This window comes from Heteronotia binoei, chromosome 4 (genome assembly GCF_032191835.1).
Source record: "Heteronotia binoei isolate CCM8104 ecotype False Entrance Well chromosome 4, APGP_CSIRO_Hbin_v1, whole genome shotgun sequence".
Lineage (NCBI taxonomy): Eukaryota > Metazoa > Chordata > Lepidosauria > Squamata > Gekkonidae > Heteronotia > Heteronotia binoei.
Genome location: NC_083226.1, coordinates 77,844,166 through 77,863,557, shown reverse-complemented (window position 1 = coordinate 77,863,557; position 19,392 = coordinate 77,844,166). Strand labels below are relative to the sequence as shown.

The 19,392-nt window shown below is 42.8% G+C and overlaps 1 protein-coding gene across 1 annotated transcript in view; it reads right to left on the bottom strand.

The window, feature by feature from the left end:
- AOPEP (aminopeptidase O (putative)) overlaps positions 1–19,392 on the bottom strand; it is a 392,059-nt gene that overhangs the window by 261,231 nt on the left and 111,436 nt on the right. Inside the window, exon 6 of the mRNA XM_060235458.1 lies at positions 3,681–3,870. Coding sequence (XP_060091441.1) covers positions 3,681–3,870 — 190 coding nt within the window. The remainder of the gene's footprint in view (positions 1–3,680; positions 3,871–19,392) is intronic.

The window sequence follows — 19,392 nt, the reverse complement described above, 5'->3', positions numbered from 1 at the left end:
CAACTTCCTTGCTCAGAGGGAATAAAGTTCTAATGATTAAATCAGGGCGGGGTTGGTTCACTTTCCAAGCAAATCAACTGGATGCTTGGGGCATCAAGCTAGGAGGCAACAGATGAGATCCTTCCTATGCACTCCACCGTGGATCTTGTCAGGGCAGCATGGAAGGCTTTTGCATCTGGCTTAAGAACATAAGAGAAGCCATGTTGGATCAGGCCAATGTCCCATCCAGTCCAACACTGTGTCACACAGTGGCCAAAAAAAAGGAGGTTCACAAGTGGGGCTAGAACCCCTTCCACTTTGCCCCCCTCCCCAAGCACCAAGAATACAGAGCATCACTGCCCCAGACAGTTCCAATAATATGCTGTGGCTAATAGCCACCGATGGACCTCTGCGCCATATTTTTATCCAAACCCCTTGTGGTGGAACCGGCCTGATTCTGCCTTCAGACCCGGTCCCGTCAACTCCCTATTGAGTTGCCAACTCCTGGAGGGAGCTATTTCTCCTCCTTCCACTTGGGCTCGCTGCCACCACCTGCTCAGTCTAGGGGTTCAGATTGAGAGGAACAAGACTCCCAATCCCCCTCTCCAGCTATGAGGCCAGGCCTCAAGGCCCTCTGCCACCCAGTACTTGGGTGTCACAGAGACCACAGCACTTCTTCGGGGAGCCCCTGGAGGATTGGCACCTTACCAACTGCATGCCTTCCCCCTTCCCCGGGGCCCCCTTTTTAAAGCAGCGTGGTCTAAAGCAGTTGGGGATCTATGTGGTACAGAGTTTGACTGCCAGCATTCAAAACAGCAAAAATATTTAATTAAAAGAGAAAAAGAAAAGAAAAACACAACGAAAACAGTTGCCTGTAAAAGGTTAGCACAGCACAGCACCCGCACAGCAAACAGCATGACAAAGAAACGGTGGTTATAAATGCATCCTACTGTCCCTGGTCTAAACTTGCCCTGTCTTGTGGATGACTTACTTGGTCTGACTACCTGGGGGCCTTTTCCTCTTGAATAGGCCTCTTCCACAGGCAGGAACCCCCATGCTCACAACCTCCTCCTTTGAGCGCCCGTTGAGGACTGCCTTTCTTCCTGGTTAACTCAAATGCAAAGGACAAAAGAACTTCCTGCTGCTCTAGGAGGCTTTCCCCCTAGAGTTGCTGGTTTGGCTCTGGAAGCGAGGGGGGGTTGGAGGGAGGCTAGGCCAAAGCCTGCTTAGCAGTTTCATGTTCCCTCCCAACTAAGATGGTGTTTCTCCACACCCCTCTTGAAACTGGCTATGCTTGTAGCCGCCGCCACCTCCTGTGGCAGTGAATTCCACATGTTAATCACCCTTTGGGTAAAGAAGTACTTCCTTTTATCCTTTCTAACCCTACTGCTCAGCAATTTCATTTCATTGAATGCCCATGAGTTCTTGTATTGTGAGAAAGTGAGAAAAGGATTTCTTTCTCTGCTTTCTCCATCCCATGCATAATCTTGTAAACCTCTATCATGTCACCCCGCAGTCGACGTTTCTCCAAGCTAAAGAGCCCCAAACATTTTAACTTTTCTTCATAGGGAAAGTGTTCCAACCCTTTAATCATTCTATTCTAGTTGCCCTTTTCTGCACTTTTCCCAATGCTTTTTGAGGTGCGGTGACCAGAATTGTACACAGTATTCCAAATGAGACCGCACCATTGATTTATACAGGGGGGCATTATGATACTGGTTGATTTGTTTTCAATTCCCTTCCTAATAATTCCCAGCATGGCATTGGCCTTTTTTATTGCAGTCGCACACTGTCTTGACATTTTCAGTGAGTTATCTACCACGACCCCAAGATCTCTCTCTTGGTCAGTCTCTGCCAGTTCACACCCCATCGACTTGTATTTGTAGCTGGGATTCTTGGCCCCAATGTGCATTACTTTGCACTTGGCCACATTGAACCTCATCTGCCATGTTGACGCCCACTCACCCAGCCTCAACAGATCCCTTTGGAATGCCTCACAATCTTCTCTGGTTCTTACCACCCTGAACAATTTAGTGTAATCTGCAAACTTAGCTATTTCACTGCTTACTCTCAACTCCAAATCATTTATGAACAAGTTAAAGAGCATGGGACCCAGTACTGAGCCCTGCGACACCCCACTGCTTACCGTCTTCCAATGCAAAGATTGCCCATTTATACTTACTCCCTGCTTCCTATTAATTAGCCAGTTTTTGATCCACAAGAGGACTTGTCCTTTTACTCCATGACTCTCGAGCTTACTAAGGAGCCTTTGATAAGGAACTTTATCAAAATCTTTCTGGAAGTCAAGGTAAACAACATCTATTGTGTCCCCTTTGTCCACATGTCTGTTCCCTCCTCAAAGAACTGTAACAGGTTAGTGAGGCAAGATTTTTCCTTTCAGAATCCATGCTGAGTCTTCCTCAATAACTTGTGTTCATCAATGTGCCTACTCATTCTGTCCTTGATAATGGTTTCTATCAACTTTCCCGGTATTGAAGTCAGACTGACTGGCCTGTAATTTCCCGGATCTCCTCTGGAACCCTTTTTAAAGATGGGGGTGACATTTGTTCCATTCCAGTCCTCAGGAATGGAGGCAGATTTCAATGAAAGATTACATATTTTTGTCAGGAGATCCACAAGTTCAGAACTCTTGGATGTATGCCATCTGGACCTGGTAACTTATTAGTTTTTAGGCTTGCTGCTAAATTAAACACTTACATGGTATTGAGAGCATTTTGCCATCAAAATTAAGAAGGCTTTTGCATCTGGTTAAAGAAGAGGTCCAGGAGTGGCTTGCTCCTAATATAAACACGTAAGTGGTATTGAGAGATAAGTTCTTAATTATAATCAATAATGTATTCTTACAAGTATTCATTTAATTTTTTAAAAAAATATTCACTTCCATTCAGCTTTGTATTGTATTTTGTTATAATTACCATGGTTTATTCCATTTATATGACTCTCTAAAAGTTGTATTAAATGTGTTAGCCAACAAATCATAATGTCTGTTTGCATTTCCTGTAATATGAGCTGTGATCCCAAGTTGTTGTTTCTTCAGATCCATCCAGGGCAGGCTCCAGGAATCAACGAGAAGCAGCATACACATTATGGTATGTTTACCTCCTCAGATCCATCTAAGGCAGGTTTCAGAGGATCCTCTGCAGTCTGCATCAGATCCTATAAGAGTGGCAACAACACTAAATGAGGCACATACTTCCTTTTGTGTTGCTGCCACCTGAGATCCATCAAAGGAACAGGTTCTGCTGGGGGGCCGCATGGGAGGTCAGTGCTTGGGGTGGCCCTGTTCTAGCCTGAACTGGTCATATTCTGAAAAGAAACAGATGGCTACCCACAAATGAGATTCCAAGGGCATCTGACCAGCCGTTGCCAGAGACAACTGCAATGGGCTAGATAAATTCTCATTTCAACACAATATGGCAATTATTACGTGTTAGATTCTGGAGATTTATTCCATTAACAATATCACTATCCTGCAGTGCAAGGCACATTCTACTGATATGTAGGCAGAAGGCACATTGTGTTGGAGAAAGGCATAGCTGTTAAAGAAATGGAACCACAGGACCTATCTCTGTGATCTTAATTAAGGGTTTATGTTGTATTTGGTCATATTGCTGACAGAATGCATACACTGAAGATTATCCTTATATCTTCATCGGTAAAAAAGAAAATTCTTACCATACCTGCTGGGCTGCTGACCAAAAGGCGTCTTCTAAGTGAGTGGCAAATCCTTCACTTAGCCATTCCTCAGTCCAGTCACGCGCTCCAATGGCCAAGCCAAACCAGGCATGGGCAATTTCATGGCACAAGCGTGTTCCACAAAGGTGGTTCCCTCCAGGTAATGTGCTCTGTGACAGGAAGATGATGTGTGGGCTGCATAATATGAATGAAGGACAAAATACTTTATAGACCTTGTTCCAGCATGTACTACCTGGCTGTAGTAATATGCAGAGTTTATTAGCCTTGTCAGCCTGTTATTACTGTATGCATGCTATGTCATGACAGTTAGTTTATAGCTCAGACATTTTTAGGAATTAAGTTGCACTTTATTGTCTTCTGGCAGAGATTCAAGCTAAATATTCTGCCAAGCATTTGTTTCACATTCAACCATCAAACAGCTATTACCTGTAATAAGTAACTTAAACCAAAGTTTTATATTTTTCAAATTACAAGGCTGACTTATTCCAGTGAAATCATTTATGCTTAAGCCAAGATAATGAAAGAAGGGCAGGTGTGAATACAGACTAGATATTTTTTGACTAAGTGATCAAAGCAACCAAGGAAAACAAAAAGGTTTTTAAAATTAAGTTTAAAATGTCTGTTCAAATAGGGCATTATAAAAGCTGGAAACTGAAAAATATCAGTACAAAAAGAGAGGAAAACAAAACTCATTATGACTCTTTAAAAAGGCAGTGGTGTTAAAGACATGCATGTAGTTTAAAAAGAACAGCACATTTGTTTTTGACAAGAAAATTGACAAAGTTATGCTAGGTAGAATCCCATGGCCAGATATACTTAAGGAGAAAGGAATTCAAGAGGGGCGGGAGTTTCTTAAAAGTGAAATATTGAAGGCACAATCACAAACAATTCCTATGAGAAGAAAATGGGAGGAGACTAAAGATGGCTTTCTGAGTATCTGGGGGGAGGGGACTAATTTAGGAATGGAGGGTTAATATAAACAAATAACCAAGAATGGATATAAACAAATTACTAATGCTTGTAGAGAGAAAGTTAAGAAAGCTAAAGCTCAATATGAACTTAGACTAATGAGAGACACAAAAAAATCAACAAAAAGTTTGTTTCCTGTGCATGTGTTTTAAACATTTTTAATTTATTTTTAATATCATAAATAAGAATAATAAGAAAAACATAAAACCATAAAAGAGCAAGGACAGAGTAGGCCCATTACAGGGACAGAAAAGTTAAATTGTAAAGGTGATGAAGAGAATTACTCAGCAGAATTACTCAGTTCCTACTTTTCCTCAGTCTTCTCTTGTGAGGGAAAATGTTCCCAACATGGCAAAAACTAAACACATGAAGAGGAAAGACTGGCATAGGGGTAGTACATAAACACCAAGTTTCATTAAATGAAACTAAGTCCCCAGGGCCAGATGAACTGCATCCAAGGGTACTAAAGGAATTAATTTATCAGTCTCTGGCCATTATTTTTGAGAATTCTTGGAGAACAGGTGAAGTGCCAGAAAATTGGAGGAGGGCAAATGTTGTCCCCATCTTCAAGAAGGAGAAAGGAAGAATCAGGGTAACTACTGACTTGTCAGCTTGATATCTATATCTAGAAAAGTTTTAGAACAAATCATAAAACAGTCCTGGAAAATTTAGAAAGAACAGCTGTGATTACTAAGAGCAAGCATGGGCTTCTCAAGAACAAGTCATATCAGACTAACCTTATCTCTTTTGTTGAGAAAGTTACTACCTTGCTGAATCAGGGGAATGTTGTAGACATTGTTTATCTTGATTTTAGTAAGGCTTTTGTTAAGGTTCTACATAACATTTTTGTTGACAGGTTGGTGAAATGTGGTTTGGGTCTTATTATAGTTAGGTAGATCTGTAACTGGTTGACAGATGGCACCCAAAGAGTGCTTGTTAATGGTCTTCATCCTATTGGAAAGGAGTGACAAATGGAGTGCCTCAAGGATCTGTCCTGAGACCTGTTTTGTTTAATATCTTTATAAATAATTTGGATGAAGGAATAGAGGGAATGCTTATTAAATTTGTAGATCACACTAAATTGGGAGGGGTTGCAAATACAGTAGAAGACAGAGATAGGATACAGGATGATCCTGACAGGCTGGAAAACTGGGCTAAAACAAAAACAAAAAATGAATTTTAATGGGGATAAAGCTCTGCATTTAGGTAGGAAAAATCCAATGCATAATTATAGGAAGGGTGAGGTTTGCCTTGGCAGTAGTATGTATGAAAAAGATCTAGGGGTCAGTAGTGTGATGCGATAGCTGAAAAGACAAATGTAATTTTGGGCTGTATCAACAGAAGTATAGTGTCCAAATCATTTGGAGTGATGGCATTGTTTTACTCTGATCTGGTTAGACCTCACATACTATATTGTGTTCCGTTTTGGGCACCACAGTTTTGGGTTGGAACGTGTCCAGAGGAGGGCAATGAAGATTTGCACGAATCTGCAGACCAAGTCCTACAAGGAAAGGCTGAAGGAGCTGCATGTGTTTAGCCTGGAGAGGTGATATGATAACCATCTTCAATTACTTAATGGGCTGTCATTTAGAGGATGGTGCAGAGTGGCTTTCTGTTGCCCCAGAAAGTTGGACCAGAACCAGCAAATTGAAGTTAAATCAAGAGTTTTTGGCTAAACATTAGGAAGAGCTTCCTGACAGAGTGGTTCTTCAGTGGAAGAGGTTTCCTCAGGAGGTGGTGGGCTCTCCTTCTTTGGAGGTTTTTAAGCAGAGGCTAGATGGCCATTTGACAGCAATGCTGATTCTGTGAACTTGTGGATTTCCTGCATTGTGCAGAGGGTAGGACAAGATGACCATGAAGGTCCCATCCAACTCTATAATTCTATGATTCTATGTTTCCTTAAATTTATGTAGCTAGTTTGCAGGCCACTGTGTATGTTAATAATTCAGATGTTTTGCTCAACCTGTTTTGAACGAAGACAGACTTCCACTGAAGTGATGCTAAAGCAAGAGGGGGTGATGCAAGTACAACAACAACAAAAGATTATCCAGCAGTAGATTAAATACTACATGTTTCTAAGTATACATTCTGACAGGATAAAATCTATATAGCAGGGGTGGCCAAATTGCAACTTGGGAGCCACATCGGCCAGCTTTTTAAATCACTTCTCCAAGTCAAGCTAGCCAGCAGCTTTAACGTTGATTTCTCTCAACCTCTCCCTCCCTTCCCACCATCTACCTGCCTTCCTGCCTCCCTCCCTGTTTTGCAGCACTTCATCATCTGACATTCACATCATGCGGCTCCCAAACATCTGATGTTTATTCTGTGGCTCTTATGTTAAGCAAGCTTGACCACCCCTGCTATATAGTATAATCTTTCTATGAGCAACTGTAGGTTGCCTATTACATTTTATTGGTTAAAAAAATTAAGGGCAATTCTATGAAACAGTTCATAAGGTATGTATAAATTAAGTAGACTGCAGCCCTAATGAAGAGCATAAGGCTTTGCCTACATTTGAGGTGAAGATAAGTATTTAAGATAAGGGCATGCTCACAGGAGCCATTTTCTAAAATGGCTGGAAGGTAATAAGACTGTCTTATTTATAACATCACAGCTCAGTGCAAACATCAACAGGCTGGTACTCATCTGTTGACTCAACTTAAAATAGCTATCAGCAGTAATAAGATATTGGAGACTTCTGTCTCCTTTACTTTCTTTCTACATTATTCCTCTCATACCTATTTCTGTACATAAGATGTAGGTACAGAGTTAGGTATCTCCTCCCAGAGACTTAATGTTTTGACAGACATTGTTGTTTCGTGTCTGAATTTACAATTTTCCTGAATTCTGGCTCTGTCTATGACCCACAAGGTACTTTGTGCCTGACACAAAACTGTATATCTACTTTAGTGGCGCTATATGAATGAAATACGCAAACTATTGCTTTTTGCACATTGAATTAAAATTCAGACTTAAACGTCTGCCTTAAAAGGTCCAGTTAGTTGTCACAGGACTGCGGATGTGCCATGCAAAACCTGAACACACTGAATCAAATAACATTTATTGAAAGTTTAGGGAAACAATGAGGTCAGGCAGGGAAGTAGTAGGTTAGGGTACCCTATCATCATCAAGCCACATTCCAAAGTGACAGCTGCCCCACCCACACATGCACCCACAAAAACGAACGCCATATGTTTCCTTATGGGGAGTGACGCAACAGTCCCCAAGGGGGCGGCTAGGGATCCACCCCCCCAAGGAATGCCAGCTGTTTCCTAAGGGGGAAAGGAGGGGGAGCCACTGGTGTAGCAGGCTTCATATTGTTTGGGGGAAAGCATGTTTTGCAACACAGACATTATTTAGAGAATTGTAGAGATGCAACGGTTCTAAGTGGCCATAGTTTGGAGAGGAGACATACCCAACAGATAAAATGATGGCTTTAAAACTGAGCACGGCTAACCTTATACATGTAACACGTCCCTTTAACATCAGGTTGCGTGTCGATACAACTCATGCTCTTTAACTTGTTCATTAATGATCCGGAGTCGGGAGTAAGCAGCAAAGTGGCCAAGTTTGCAGATGATACTAAATTGTTCAGGATGGTGAGAACCAGAGAGGATTGCGAGGCACTCCAAAGGAGTCTGTTGAGGCTGGGTGAGTGGGGCGACAATGCGGCAAATAAGATTCAACGTGACCAAGTGCAAAATAATGCATATAGGGGCCAAGAATCCCTGCTACAAATACAAGTTGATGGGGGTGTGAACCGGTAGAGACTGACCAAGAGAGAGAGAGAGATCGTGGGGTCGTGGTAGATAACTCACTGGAAAAAAAAATGTCAAGACAGTGTGCGATTACAATAAAAAAGGCCAAAGCCACGCTGGGCATTATTAGGAAGGGGACTGAAAACAAAGCATCCAGTATCATAATGCCCCCCTATATAAATCGATGGTGCGGACTCATTTGGAATACTGTGTACAGTTCTGGTCACCGCACCTCAAAAAGGGTATTATAGCATTGGAAAAAAATGTAGAAAAGGGCAACTAGAACGATTAAAGGGTTGGAACACTTTCCCTATGAAGAAAGGTTAAAACGCTTGGGGCTCTTTAGCTCGGAGAAACGTCGACTGCGGGGTGATACGATAGAAGTTTACAAGATTATGCATGGGATGGAGAAAACAGAGAAAGAGGTACTTTTCTCCCTTTCTCACAATACAAGAACTCATGGGCATTCAATGAAATTGCTGATCAGTCAGGTTAAAACAAATAAAAGGAAGTATTTCTTCACCCAAAGGGTGATTAACATGCGGAATTCACCGCCGCAGGAGGTGGTGGCAGCTACAAGCATAGCCTGCTTTAAGAGGGGATTGGATAAAAATATGGAGCAGAGGTCCATCAGTGGCTATTAGCCACAGTTTATATATATATGTGTGTGTGTGTGTGTGTGTATGTACACACACACATGTATTGGGCACTGTGTGACACAGAGTGTTGGCCTGATCCAACACAGCTTCTCTTACATTCTTATCATGATCTGCAACTTGTGTTTCACAACTTGGTGTACGCTTAAAGTCACTGTTAATTACTCGATCCCTTTTTAAGATTGGCAATGTGTGGTGATTAATATGTGGAATTCACCGCCACAGGAGGTGGTGGAGGGTACAAGCATAGCCTGCTTCAAGAGGGGATTGGATAAAAATATGGAGCAGAGGTCCATCAGCGGCTATTAGCCACAGCATTTTATTGGAACAGTCTAGGGCAGTGATGCTCTGTATTCTTGGTGCTTGGGGGGGCAAAGTGGAAGGGCTTCTAGCACCACTTGTGAACCTTCTGATGGAACATGGGTTTTGTTTGGGGTTTTTTTGCCACTGTGTGGTACAGAGTGTTGGCCTGATCCAACAAGGCTTCTCTCACATTCTTATTATGATCTGGAACTTGTGTTTCACAACTTGGTGCACGCTTAAAGTCACTGTTAATTACTCGATCCCTTTTTAAGATTGGCAATGTGTGGTGATTAACATGTGGAATTCACCGCCGCAGGAGGTGGTAGCAGCTACAAGCATAGCTTGCTTTAAGTGGAGATTAGATGAAAATATGGAGCAGAGGCTATTAGCCACAATGTGTGTGTGTGTGTGTGTGTGTGCGTATATATATTGGCCACTGTGTGACACAGAGTGTTGGATTGGATGGGCCATAGGCCTGATCCAACACGGCTTCTCTTAAGCTCTTATGTTCTCAGTGTGTTTTATGGGGGAAACTGTTGCAAAGACATTCATGACTAGTTCTGCAACCCATTCTAATAACACTGCCCCGTTAATTATTAACTGCAAACACCTACAGTTTCTTATTAACATTAAAACCCATCCCTGTCATCGTTGGGGATAAAGACGGCATCTTCTCCATTTAGGGGGAATGAAAACTGCCACTGTTCTCTGAATGCACACAGGGAGCTTGCCAGTCTGGAGAATTAGCTCTGGCTGTCAAAACAAAATGCACATCCTTGCAAAAAGAGTTCTCACAAAATCATGTCTGGGAAAGTGAATTCCAAAGTATCCTTTCCCACTTTCTAAGTCAATCGATCTTATATATTGCTAATTGTGAGACAAAAGTATTTAACCTCTCAAACTGTCCTAAAAGGTCAAGTGCTTAGATCTGACAAGAAAAACAGTGAGAAGCGAGGAAATTAGGTTCTCACGCTATATATTTTCAGAGTCAAGTTGCCACATATTTTCTGACTCCCCCTCCCACCCCCAAATAACTATATTAACGATGTGTGGAGGATCTTTAGTGCTGCAAAACTTTCAAGACCAGCTGTAAACATACAACTTTCAGCATCATGGCAACACAGCTCAATAATTATCAAGGTAAGAAATTTTGGTATGAGGAGGGGGGGTGTTGTGTGGATGTAGAACTACCAGCAGATAGACATTTAACAAGTACCTTATTCTGGTTTCAGATTACCTCAATGATGATTTGTGTATGGAATCGCAGGAGTTAGAATCAGTAGCTATTAGCAGCATGATTGAGTTGAATCAATACACTATTAATGACATAGGTAAATAAAAATTTTACAGGTTCTTTTATTTTTATGGCACAAACAAGGTGTAAAGATGTAAATGTAAAGTTTTCTGAATTAATTTGATCTGGTTTTTACAGAGGTTATTTCGGATGAGGAAGATCTAGCAGCACAAACGCAGCCCCAGGCAGCCACTGTGTTTAAGGAGCCTGGTAAGAATATTAATTAATCAGCTCTATGTTATTTTAATGGTTGGTTTTTTAGAAATGCCTTGTTTGCCAAACAGATCTCACTCTGTGTGTGTGTGTGTGAGAGAGAGAGAGGCACTTTTAACAGTGCATGGGATTCAAAATCAATACTGCACAACTCTGTAATTCTGCAGCTTTTGCATTTTATATGAAACTAATGAGAGCTGTATAGGTTTTTAGGGGGTTACTAGAATTTGGATGTTATAGTAAAGGTTTGTGTATAAAAGATTTTAACACTTAAAGCTTCTTAGTTTTTACAACATTGTAATGCTGGCACGAGACTTGTAGAAGGTTTTATCAACAGATTTTACGGGTTTTTTGAATAACATTTTGACACACCTTAATACTCTGTGAAAAAGGCCCATTCATAGAAAGGAGCCCAACTCTCCAACACTTCCTGCATAGGTTCAACATTTAGAGCCAGTGTCATGATGCCTATTTCAGCCGTTTCAGGTATTTTCTATAGTTGAGGCTTCCAGCTTTTTCCACTGCTTGGCAAAATTATCCCTGCATCAGTTACCATAAACCAACATACATATATGAACACATGAAGCTGCCTTATACTGAATCAAACCTCTGGTCCATTGAAGTCAGTATTGTCTACTCAGACTGGCAGTGGCTTTCCAGGGTCTCAAGCTGAGGTTTTTCACACCTACCTGCCTGGACCCTTTTTAGTTGGACATGCTGGGGATTGAACCTGGGACCTTCTGCTTACCAAGCAGATGCTCTACCACTGAGCTACCGTCCTTCCCCTTATGTATATCCCATATGTATTATCAATTGGTTACAATTCTTGTAGGGGTTTTTTGTGGAGTCATATTTAACAAAAATAATTTAGTTTTAAACATCATAATCATCTTTTAAAACTTCCTGTATAAGTTTAATGTACTTTTGTCCAATACAATTGCACAGTTTTACATGATCACAGCGTGTTTTTTGGTCTACATCTATGTATGTTTATTTTCTAGAAGCTGTACCTGGAACATCACAAGCTGCTACACCGTTGCAGGGTGATGGTGCACCTCAAAAGAAACATTCTGTGTCTACCAACAGCCAGAAGAGGCCTAAGCCTAAAAAGAGAAAAACTGACAGTGCAAGAACCAACGAAGGGTGTGTAATAAGCGACGGCGATCAACCTAAAAAGCGGATAGAATTCACTGAATCTCTTTTCAAACTCACTCAACAATTGAAAGAAAAAGATAATCTTATTAAGAAAGCCAAGGAGGCTCGTGATGTTGTCTGCAACAAGATCTCCAAGCTGTTTGACAACTATGAGGCCGAATTGATTAAAAATTATGCAAAGTACCCAGCGTGTGCTGATAGCGCTATACAGTAGGGGGGGGCTCTGCCCAACAATGTCTCTGAAGGGGTAAGGGGCTCCCCAGACCTGATGCCTGTTCAAGCTGATGAGGAGGGGGAGAGGAGGAGGGGGAAGCATGTTCTGCTAGCACCAATGGGGTTGGGGAGGGAGCAGCAGAGAGATGCGCAACCTCTCCATCACCTCCCAAAGTCTCTGACAGCCCCGATGGTTTGGAGGAGGTTAAGGCGGTGCTGGGGGTCCAAGTGCCTCCCCACAACCTCCTGAAGTCTATGTGGAACATGTGAGAGGGTGGCAGAGGCCCTATGAAAGATTTAGGTCTTTGGTAACCAGCGAGGAATTTCGCTTTGTAAATTTAGAACACGTGCGCTCCTTTGCACATGCCTTGGAGGTGCTAACGAGAGGGATCCAGGATGTTCTGGATGAGATTAACGGCGACATAGATGAGAGAGATTTTGTTCAAATGCGCCTACAGGGGGAAAGTCTACAAAACCCATTATTTTCATTTAAGAAAAAGAAAGACCATCTCAACGCTGATGAGCTTCTGGAGTTTGTGATAAATATGCTGCAAAGCAATAAAGAAATACTCAACACCGACACACTGCGCTTAATTGTGACTGTTTCAAAGCGCCCGAGGGGCAGTGCTCGTCGTAAAATCAAGTCTATCCCTTACAGTTCCATAACTGAAAAAAACCCAGCGTTTTTTGGTAGATTTTTCAGATTATAACAACAACCTATGCTTTGCGGCAGGGCTCATGGGTGTAATGAAAAGAGCGGGGGATCCTTCTGATGCAATCCTGTTAGAGGCAGCTAGAAAATTACACAGTGAATTAGGATGGTCTGATCAGAAAAAGGTGGGTCTCTGTGTCATATCAGCAGTTGAGGAACATTTAAAAGTGAACATTCATGTTGTGTTGTGTTCTGATAAGGGATGGAGTATATTTAAAACGCAGCACCCAAAATATCCTGAGACCCATTTTATGCTTTTACATAGTGATTATTTTTATGGCATTCTTCATGTTAAGAGATTTTTTTGGGTCTAGGAATTATTGCACCCTATACAACAATTACTATAATTGTTCTCAATTTTGTAGAATGTGTTCCACCTCAGAATGTAAAACGATCCTAGGGACGCCTAAGAAATGTCCCAACTGCTGCTTGTATTGTAGCAGCGACTTTTGTTTTAAGAGGCATGGTGAGCTGGCGGCCCAAGATGAAACAGCATGTCCCTCCAGGGCATGGTGTAAAAAATGCAGTTCTTACAAGGACATTACGCACCTGTTTGAAGAGTGTCGTGGGAGGGCATGTAGAAAATGAGGTGGGAAGCTGGAGGATGGTGAAGATTTCCACAGTCTGTGTTATTTAGAACCTCTGAAACAGCCCAACGTTTCGTCAAAATACATATTTTATGATTTTGAATGCACACAAGACAACGTAGGTGGGGTGCACCGGCCCAATTATGTTTTTGCTAAAGCCTTGGGGGGAAGATAAAAAATGGCGAGCCAGTGGGAATTCAGGGGTGAAACGTGTGTGTATCAGTTTGTTAACACAATTACAGCACAAAAGCAGTTTAAGCATACAACCTTCATTGCCCATAACTCCAAGGCTTAATATTCTTACTTTATTGTTAAGCAGCTGATTGAGGAGAGGTTGGATCCCGAACTGGTAGCCTTAGGGGGAAAGCTAATGTGCATGAACATAAAAAGTCTCGACATAAAATTCATTGATTCGTTGAACCATCTTCCCATGGCCCTCTCTAAGCTGCCAAAAGCTCTAGAATTTTCCCAGAGTAAGGGCTATTTTCCTCATTTTTTCAACACTGAGATGCAACTACGTGAAATGCAAAATTACTCGAGAAGATGGCACAAATCTCCCTGCTGACGCTAGAGTGGCGCTGGTGAACTACCCGATAGCATCCATATTCAGTCAGCTGGATATGACCGTCGGAGATCGGCTGATCAGCCAGAGCAATAATTGCTACCCCTATAGGGCAATGATTGAAACTCTGCTCAATTACAGCGGGGAAACCCCAGCCACACAATTTTCAGCGGGTGGTTTTTATAAGGATACGGCTGGCCAGCACGAATCCACCATCCTGACAAACCCCGTCAACAAGGGGTTTGTCAAGAGAGCAGAACTAACGGCCGAGAGCAGGGCGATGGACCTTTTAGGGCATCTCCACGCAGACCTATTTTTTCAAGAAAAACTGCTACTAAACGGAGTGAATGTGAAAATCAAACTAACCCACAGCAGGGACACCTTCTGCTTGATGAGTGGTGCAGGAGATGGGACACATTTTAAGCTCCAGATGGATTCAGCCTTCCTCTTTGTGAAAAAAGTGAGGGTGTCCGACTGGCACATGCTGAAGCACTGATGACCTCCACAGCAAAATACCCTGTGGACCGTGTCAGCATGAAAGTGTTCAGTATCTCAACAGGAGCCCGTGTAAGCAACCAAGACAACTTGTTTTTGGGACAGCTTCCCAAAATGGTGGTCATGGCTCTGGTGGACAATGACACTTTCAGTGGCTGCTTCACCAAAAACCCTTTCCACTTTAAAAATTACATTAACTTTCCAGCCCGATTTTGCCGTGGGGAACAATGTGAGAGAATACATGAGTTTGGTGCAAACGGCAGGGAAGCATCTTCAGGATAGACTGCTCCTAAAAGATTGTGATGAGTATCGGAATGGGTACACTCTGTTTGCCTTTGACCTCTCTCCCAATCAGGAATGTGCAGACCATTACTCCCTGATCAAAACGGGGAACCTGAGAGCTGAAATACTCTTTGCAGACGCACTCCCCCAAACGGTGAATTTGATTGTGTTTTCAGGAAATAGGTTCTTAGAAGTGTTGCTGGGGAGCGTGATGTAAAAACCGTCATCTTCCATCCTGTTCAACGATGTCTTCAGCCGGGACCCAACTGGTTTATGCACGCTGTATGCGTTCTGATCATCCAACCACTCTTTCACCTCATTTCTGCTCAGCTTAGATGCTGCCTGAAATAGCAGTTCAATACCCCCAAAACTTCCAACCTCCCGCGGATTATAATAAATCCCTTTTAACATATCCCCATGGTACGTCACTTTGCTCTCTTTTGCCACAATGAAAGTATTTTTTATTAGGCTGCATATATACAGAAAAACTGGATCTTCACTCTGACTCGTTCTGATTCTCATCCTTTTCTCCAAGTTGTTTCTGCTTCTCAGCACGCTCCATGGCTTTCCTTTGCAGAAATTTACACAGGTCTGCCCCCTTTACTTCAAACACCGTAAACTTTGGAACATCTACAGCCGCACTTTGGGCACCGTATCCCTCCTTTTGAAACAGGGTGACCAGTCCGCAGCAGTAGCAACAGCCTGGGTTTATCTCCTCGCTAACGCATCTGGCCAGTAGTGCAAAATCAACGGGTCTGTCCCACACCTGTGTTCAAAGAAGAAAACACATTTTTAGTTCAAATATTGCTTTGTTACATTCACATAGCTGGTGCAGTTTTATTACACTTACATCGGGGAATAAAGCCTCAATGCATGGGCGGTTGTATTCTTCTTCCCCCCTCCTTGGCTGGATCAGCATCCGTTGGAGGCACATGTGTTTGCGCTTCCCTCGCCTTTTCCACAGCTTCAGGCACCGGGTCTGCTCCAGAATCTCCAGAGGTATCCTCCATGTCCGCTCCAGAATCACCGGCAGTACCGTGCTCAGCATCTGCTAGGGAATCTTCCTCATCATCCCTTTCATCCCCTGAATCTTGAAAGTGAGCTAGACCCCCACAGTATGGGTAGTGATAAAAGTCAGGCCTCCCTGAGTTGACTGCTGCCACATTCTCTATCTAGAAGTTTGAAGAAGCAAAAAAAAAAAAAGTATCCTGCCTCATGAGCGTGCCCCCCCCAATTCCACACACCCCTCATTTTTAGGCCTTACATTCAGATAGAGCGTTTCCTCCACAATCTCCATATTTTCTTGTGCCACCCCTCCGTGTTCTGATTCCTTGCCATCGCTTTTGGGTGAAAGATGCATCATCTCCTCGTAAACAGGTTCCTCACCAGCATCGGCTTTCCTCCCATCAGTCTCCACTGGGTTCATATCATCATGAACAGCCTGTTCCAAAGCGGGAACCCCGTCAGCCTCCACAGCATTCATTTCTTCATAAAATGATGGTTCAACAGAGCCGGGAACCCAAAAGCAACAAATGCATGCCATGGAGTGGGGGGTGGGGGAATCTCCCCTATTTTTAAAGAGTTCCATGGGAAAGCACCACCGACACTCATTGGTATGTTTAAATGTCGCAGGGGACATGTCCTGTGACAACCAGGGGCAGCCGGCAACATTTCAGATATATTGTATAAAGACATTTCTGGTGCCTGCACTTCTCACCTGTAAACTTCCCACCAGTTGTCCACTGTGAAGGTGACAAACAATATGGACTGTCTGCCAGAGTCTCGAGGCGGCAGGAGGAAGGTGGCGGGCCTAGCTCGCCTAGGAAATTATAGATGTTTGTATGCAAATGCTAGAAGTGTTCGAAGTAAAATTGGTGAATTGGAATGTTTAGTGTTGGGAGAAAACATAGACATTGTGGGAATTTCAGAAACTTGGTGGAATGAGGAGAATCAGTGGGACACGGTGATTCCTGGATATAAGCTATATCGGAAAGATAGAGAGGGAAGAGTTAGAGGTGGGGTGGCTCTGTATGTCAGAGAGGATATACGGTCCAGTAAGACTGAGATCAGAGAATTAGATTTACTTTTAGAAATGCTTTGGGTTGAAATAGAGGGCCCAAAAGGAAATTTAACTATGGGAGTTTGTTATCGCCCACCAAATCAAAAGAGAGAGGACGATTATAATATGATGGAAGGCTTAAAGATAGCAGCTAAACGTAAAAACTGTGTCGCAATAGGTGATTTTAACTTCCCGCAGATTGATTGGGTCAATGTGTGTTCTGGTCGAGAGAAAGAGATTGAGTTTCTTGATGCTCTCAATGACTGTGCTATGGAGCAGATGGTCTCAGAACCTACCAGGGGTGGGGCGATCCTGGATTTGGTCCTAAGTAATGCCCAAGACTTGGTGAGAGATGTAAAAGTGATTGCGCCACTTGGGAGCAGTGACCATAATGTTATTGATTTCACCGTTTGTATAAATAGGGAGTTTTCCAAAAAGACCGCCACAACCACGTTTAACTTTAAAAGAGGTAAATACACTGAGATGAGGAGGCATGTGAGGAGGAAACTGAAAGGAAAGGTACATACGGTCAAAACCCTTGGGGAAGCTTGGATGCTATTTAAAACTATAATCCTAGAAGCTCAGATAAAATACATACCACAAGTTAGGAAAAGCACAAACAGGTATAAGAAAAGGCCTGCGTGGTTAACAAACAAAGTAATGGAAGCTGTAAAAGGTAAGAAGGACTCCTTTAAGCAGTGAAAAACCAGTCCAAGTGAGATTAGTAAAAGGGAACACAGGCTGTGGCAAATCAAATGCAAGACTGTGATCAGGCAGGCAAAAAGGGACTATGAGGAGCATATTGCAAAAAACATAAAGACCAACAATAAAACTTTCTTCAAATATATTAGAAGTAGGAAACCAGCCAGGGAGGCAGTGGGGCCCTTGGATGACCATGGGGTAAAAGGATTACTGAAGGAGGATAGGGAAATGGCTGAGAAGCTAAATGAATTTTTTGCCGTCTTCACTGTGGAAGATGAGAACTTTTTGCCCGCCCCAGATCCACTAATTTTGGAAGGGGTATTGAAAGACCTGAGTCAGATTGAGGTGACAAAAGAGGAGGTCCTACAACTGATAGACAAATTAAAAACTAATAAGTCACGGGTCCGGATGGCATACATCCGAGAGTTCTGAAAGAACTCAAAATTGAACTTGTGGATCTTCTAACAAAAATCTGTAATCTTTCATTGAAATCTGCCTCCGTTCCTGAGGACTGGAAGGTAGCAAATGTCACCCCCATCTTTAAAAAAGGTTCCAGAGGAGACCCGGGAAATTACAGGCCAGTCAGTCTGACTTCAATACCGGGAAAGTTGGCAGAAAGCATTATCAAGGACAGAATGAGTAGGCACATTGATGAACACGGGTTATTGAGGAAGACTCAGCATGGGTTCTGCAAGGGAAGATCTTGCCTCACTAACCTGTTACAGTTCTTTGAGGGGGTGAACAAACATGTGGACAAAGGAGACCCGATAGATGTTGTTTACCTTGACTTCCAGAAAGCTTTTGATAAAGTTCCTCATCAAAGGCTCCTTAGAAAGCTTGAGAGTCATGGAGTAAAAGGACAGGTCCTCTTGTGGATCAAAAACTGGCTAATTAATAGGAAGCAGAGAGTGAGTATAAATGGACAGTCTTCGCAGTGGAGGACGGTAAGCAGTGGGGTGCCGCAGGGCTCGGTACTGGGTCCCATGCTCTTTAACTTGTTCATAAATGATTTAGAGTTGGGAGTGAGCAGTGAAGTGGCCAAGTTTGCGGATGACACTAAATTGTTCAGGGTGGTGAGAACCAGAGAGGATTGTGAGGAACTCCAAAGGGATCTGTTGAGGCTGGGTGAGTGGGCGTCAACGTGGCAGATGCGGTTCAATGTGGCCAAGTGCAAAGTAATGCACATTGGGGCCAAGAATCCCAGCTACAAATACAAGTTGATGGGGTGTGAACTGGCAGAGACTGACCAAGAGAGAGATCTTGGGGTCATGGCAGATAACTCACTGAAAATGTCAAGACAGTGTGCGTTTGCAATAAAAAAAAGGCCAACGCCATGCTGGGAATTATTAGGAAGGGAACTGAAAACAAATCAGCCAGTATCATAATACCCCTGTATAAATCGATGGTGCGGTCTCATTTGGAGTACTGTGTGCAGTTCTGGTCGTGGGCATTCGATGAAATTGCTGAGCAGACAGGTTAAAACGGATAAAAGGAAGTACTTCTTCACCCAAAGGGTGATTAACATGTGGAATTCACTGCCACAGGAGGTGGTGGCAGCCACAAGTATAGCCACCTTCAAGAAGGGTTTAGATAAAAATATGGAGCACAGGTCCATCAGTGGCTATTAGCCACAGTGTATGTGTGTATATAAAAAATTTTGCCACTGTGTGACACAGAGTGTTGGACTTGATGGGCCGTTGGCCTGATCCAACATGGCTTCTCTTATGTTCTTATGT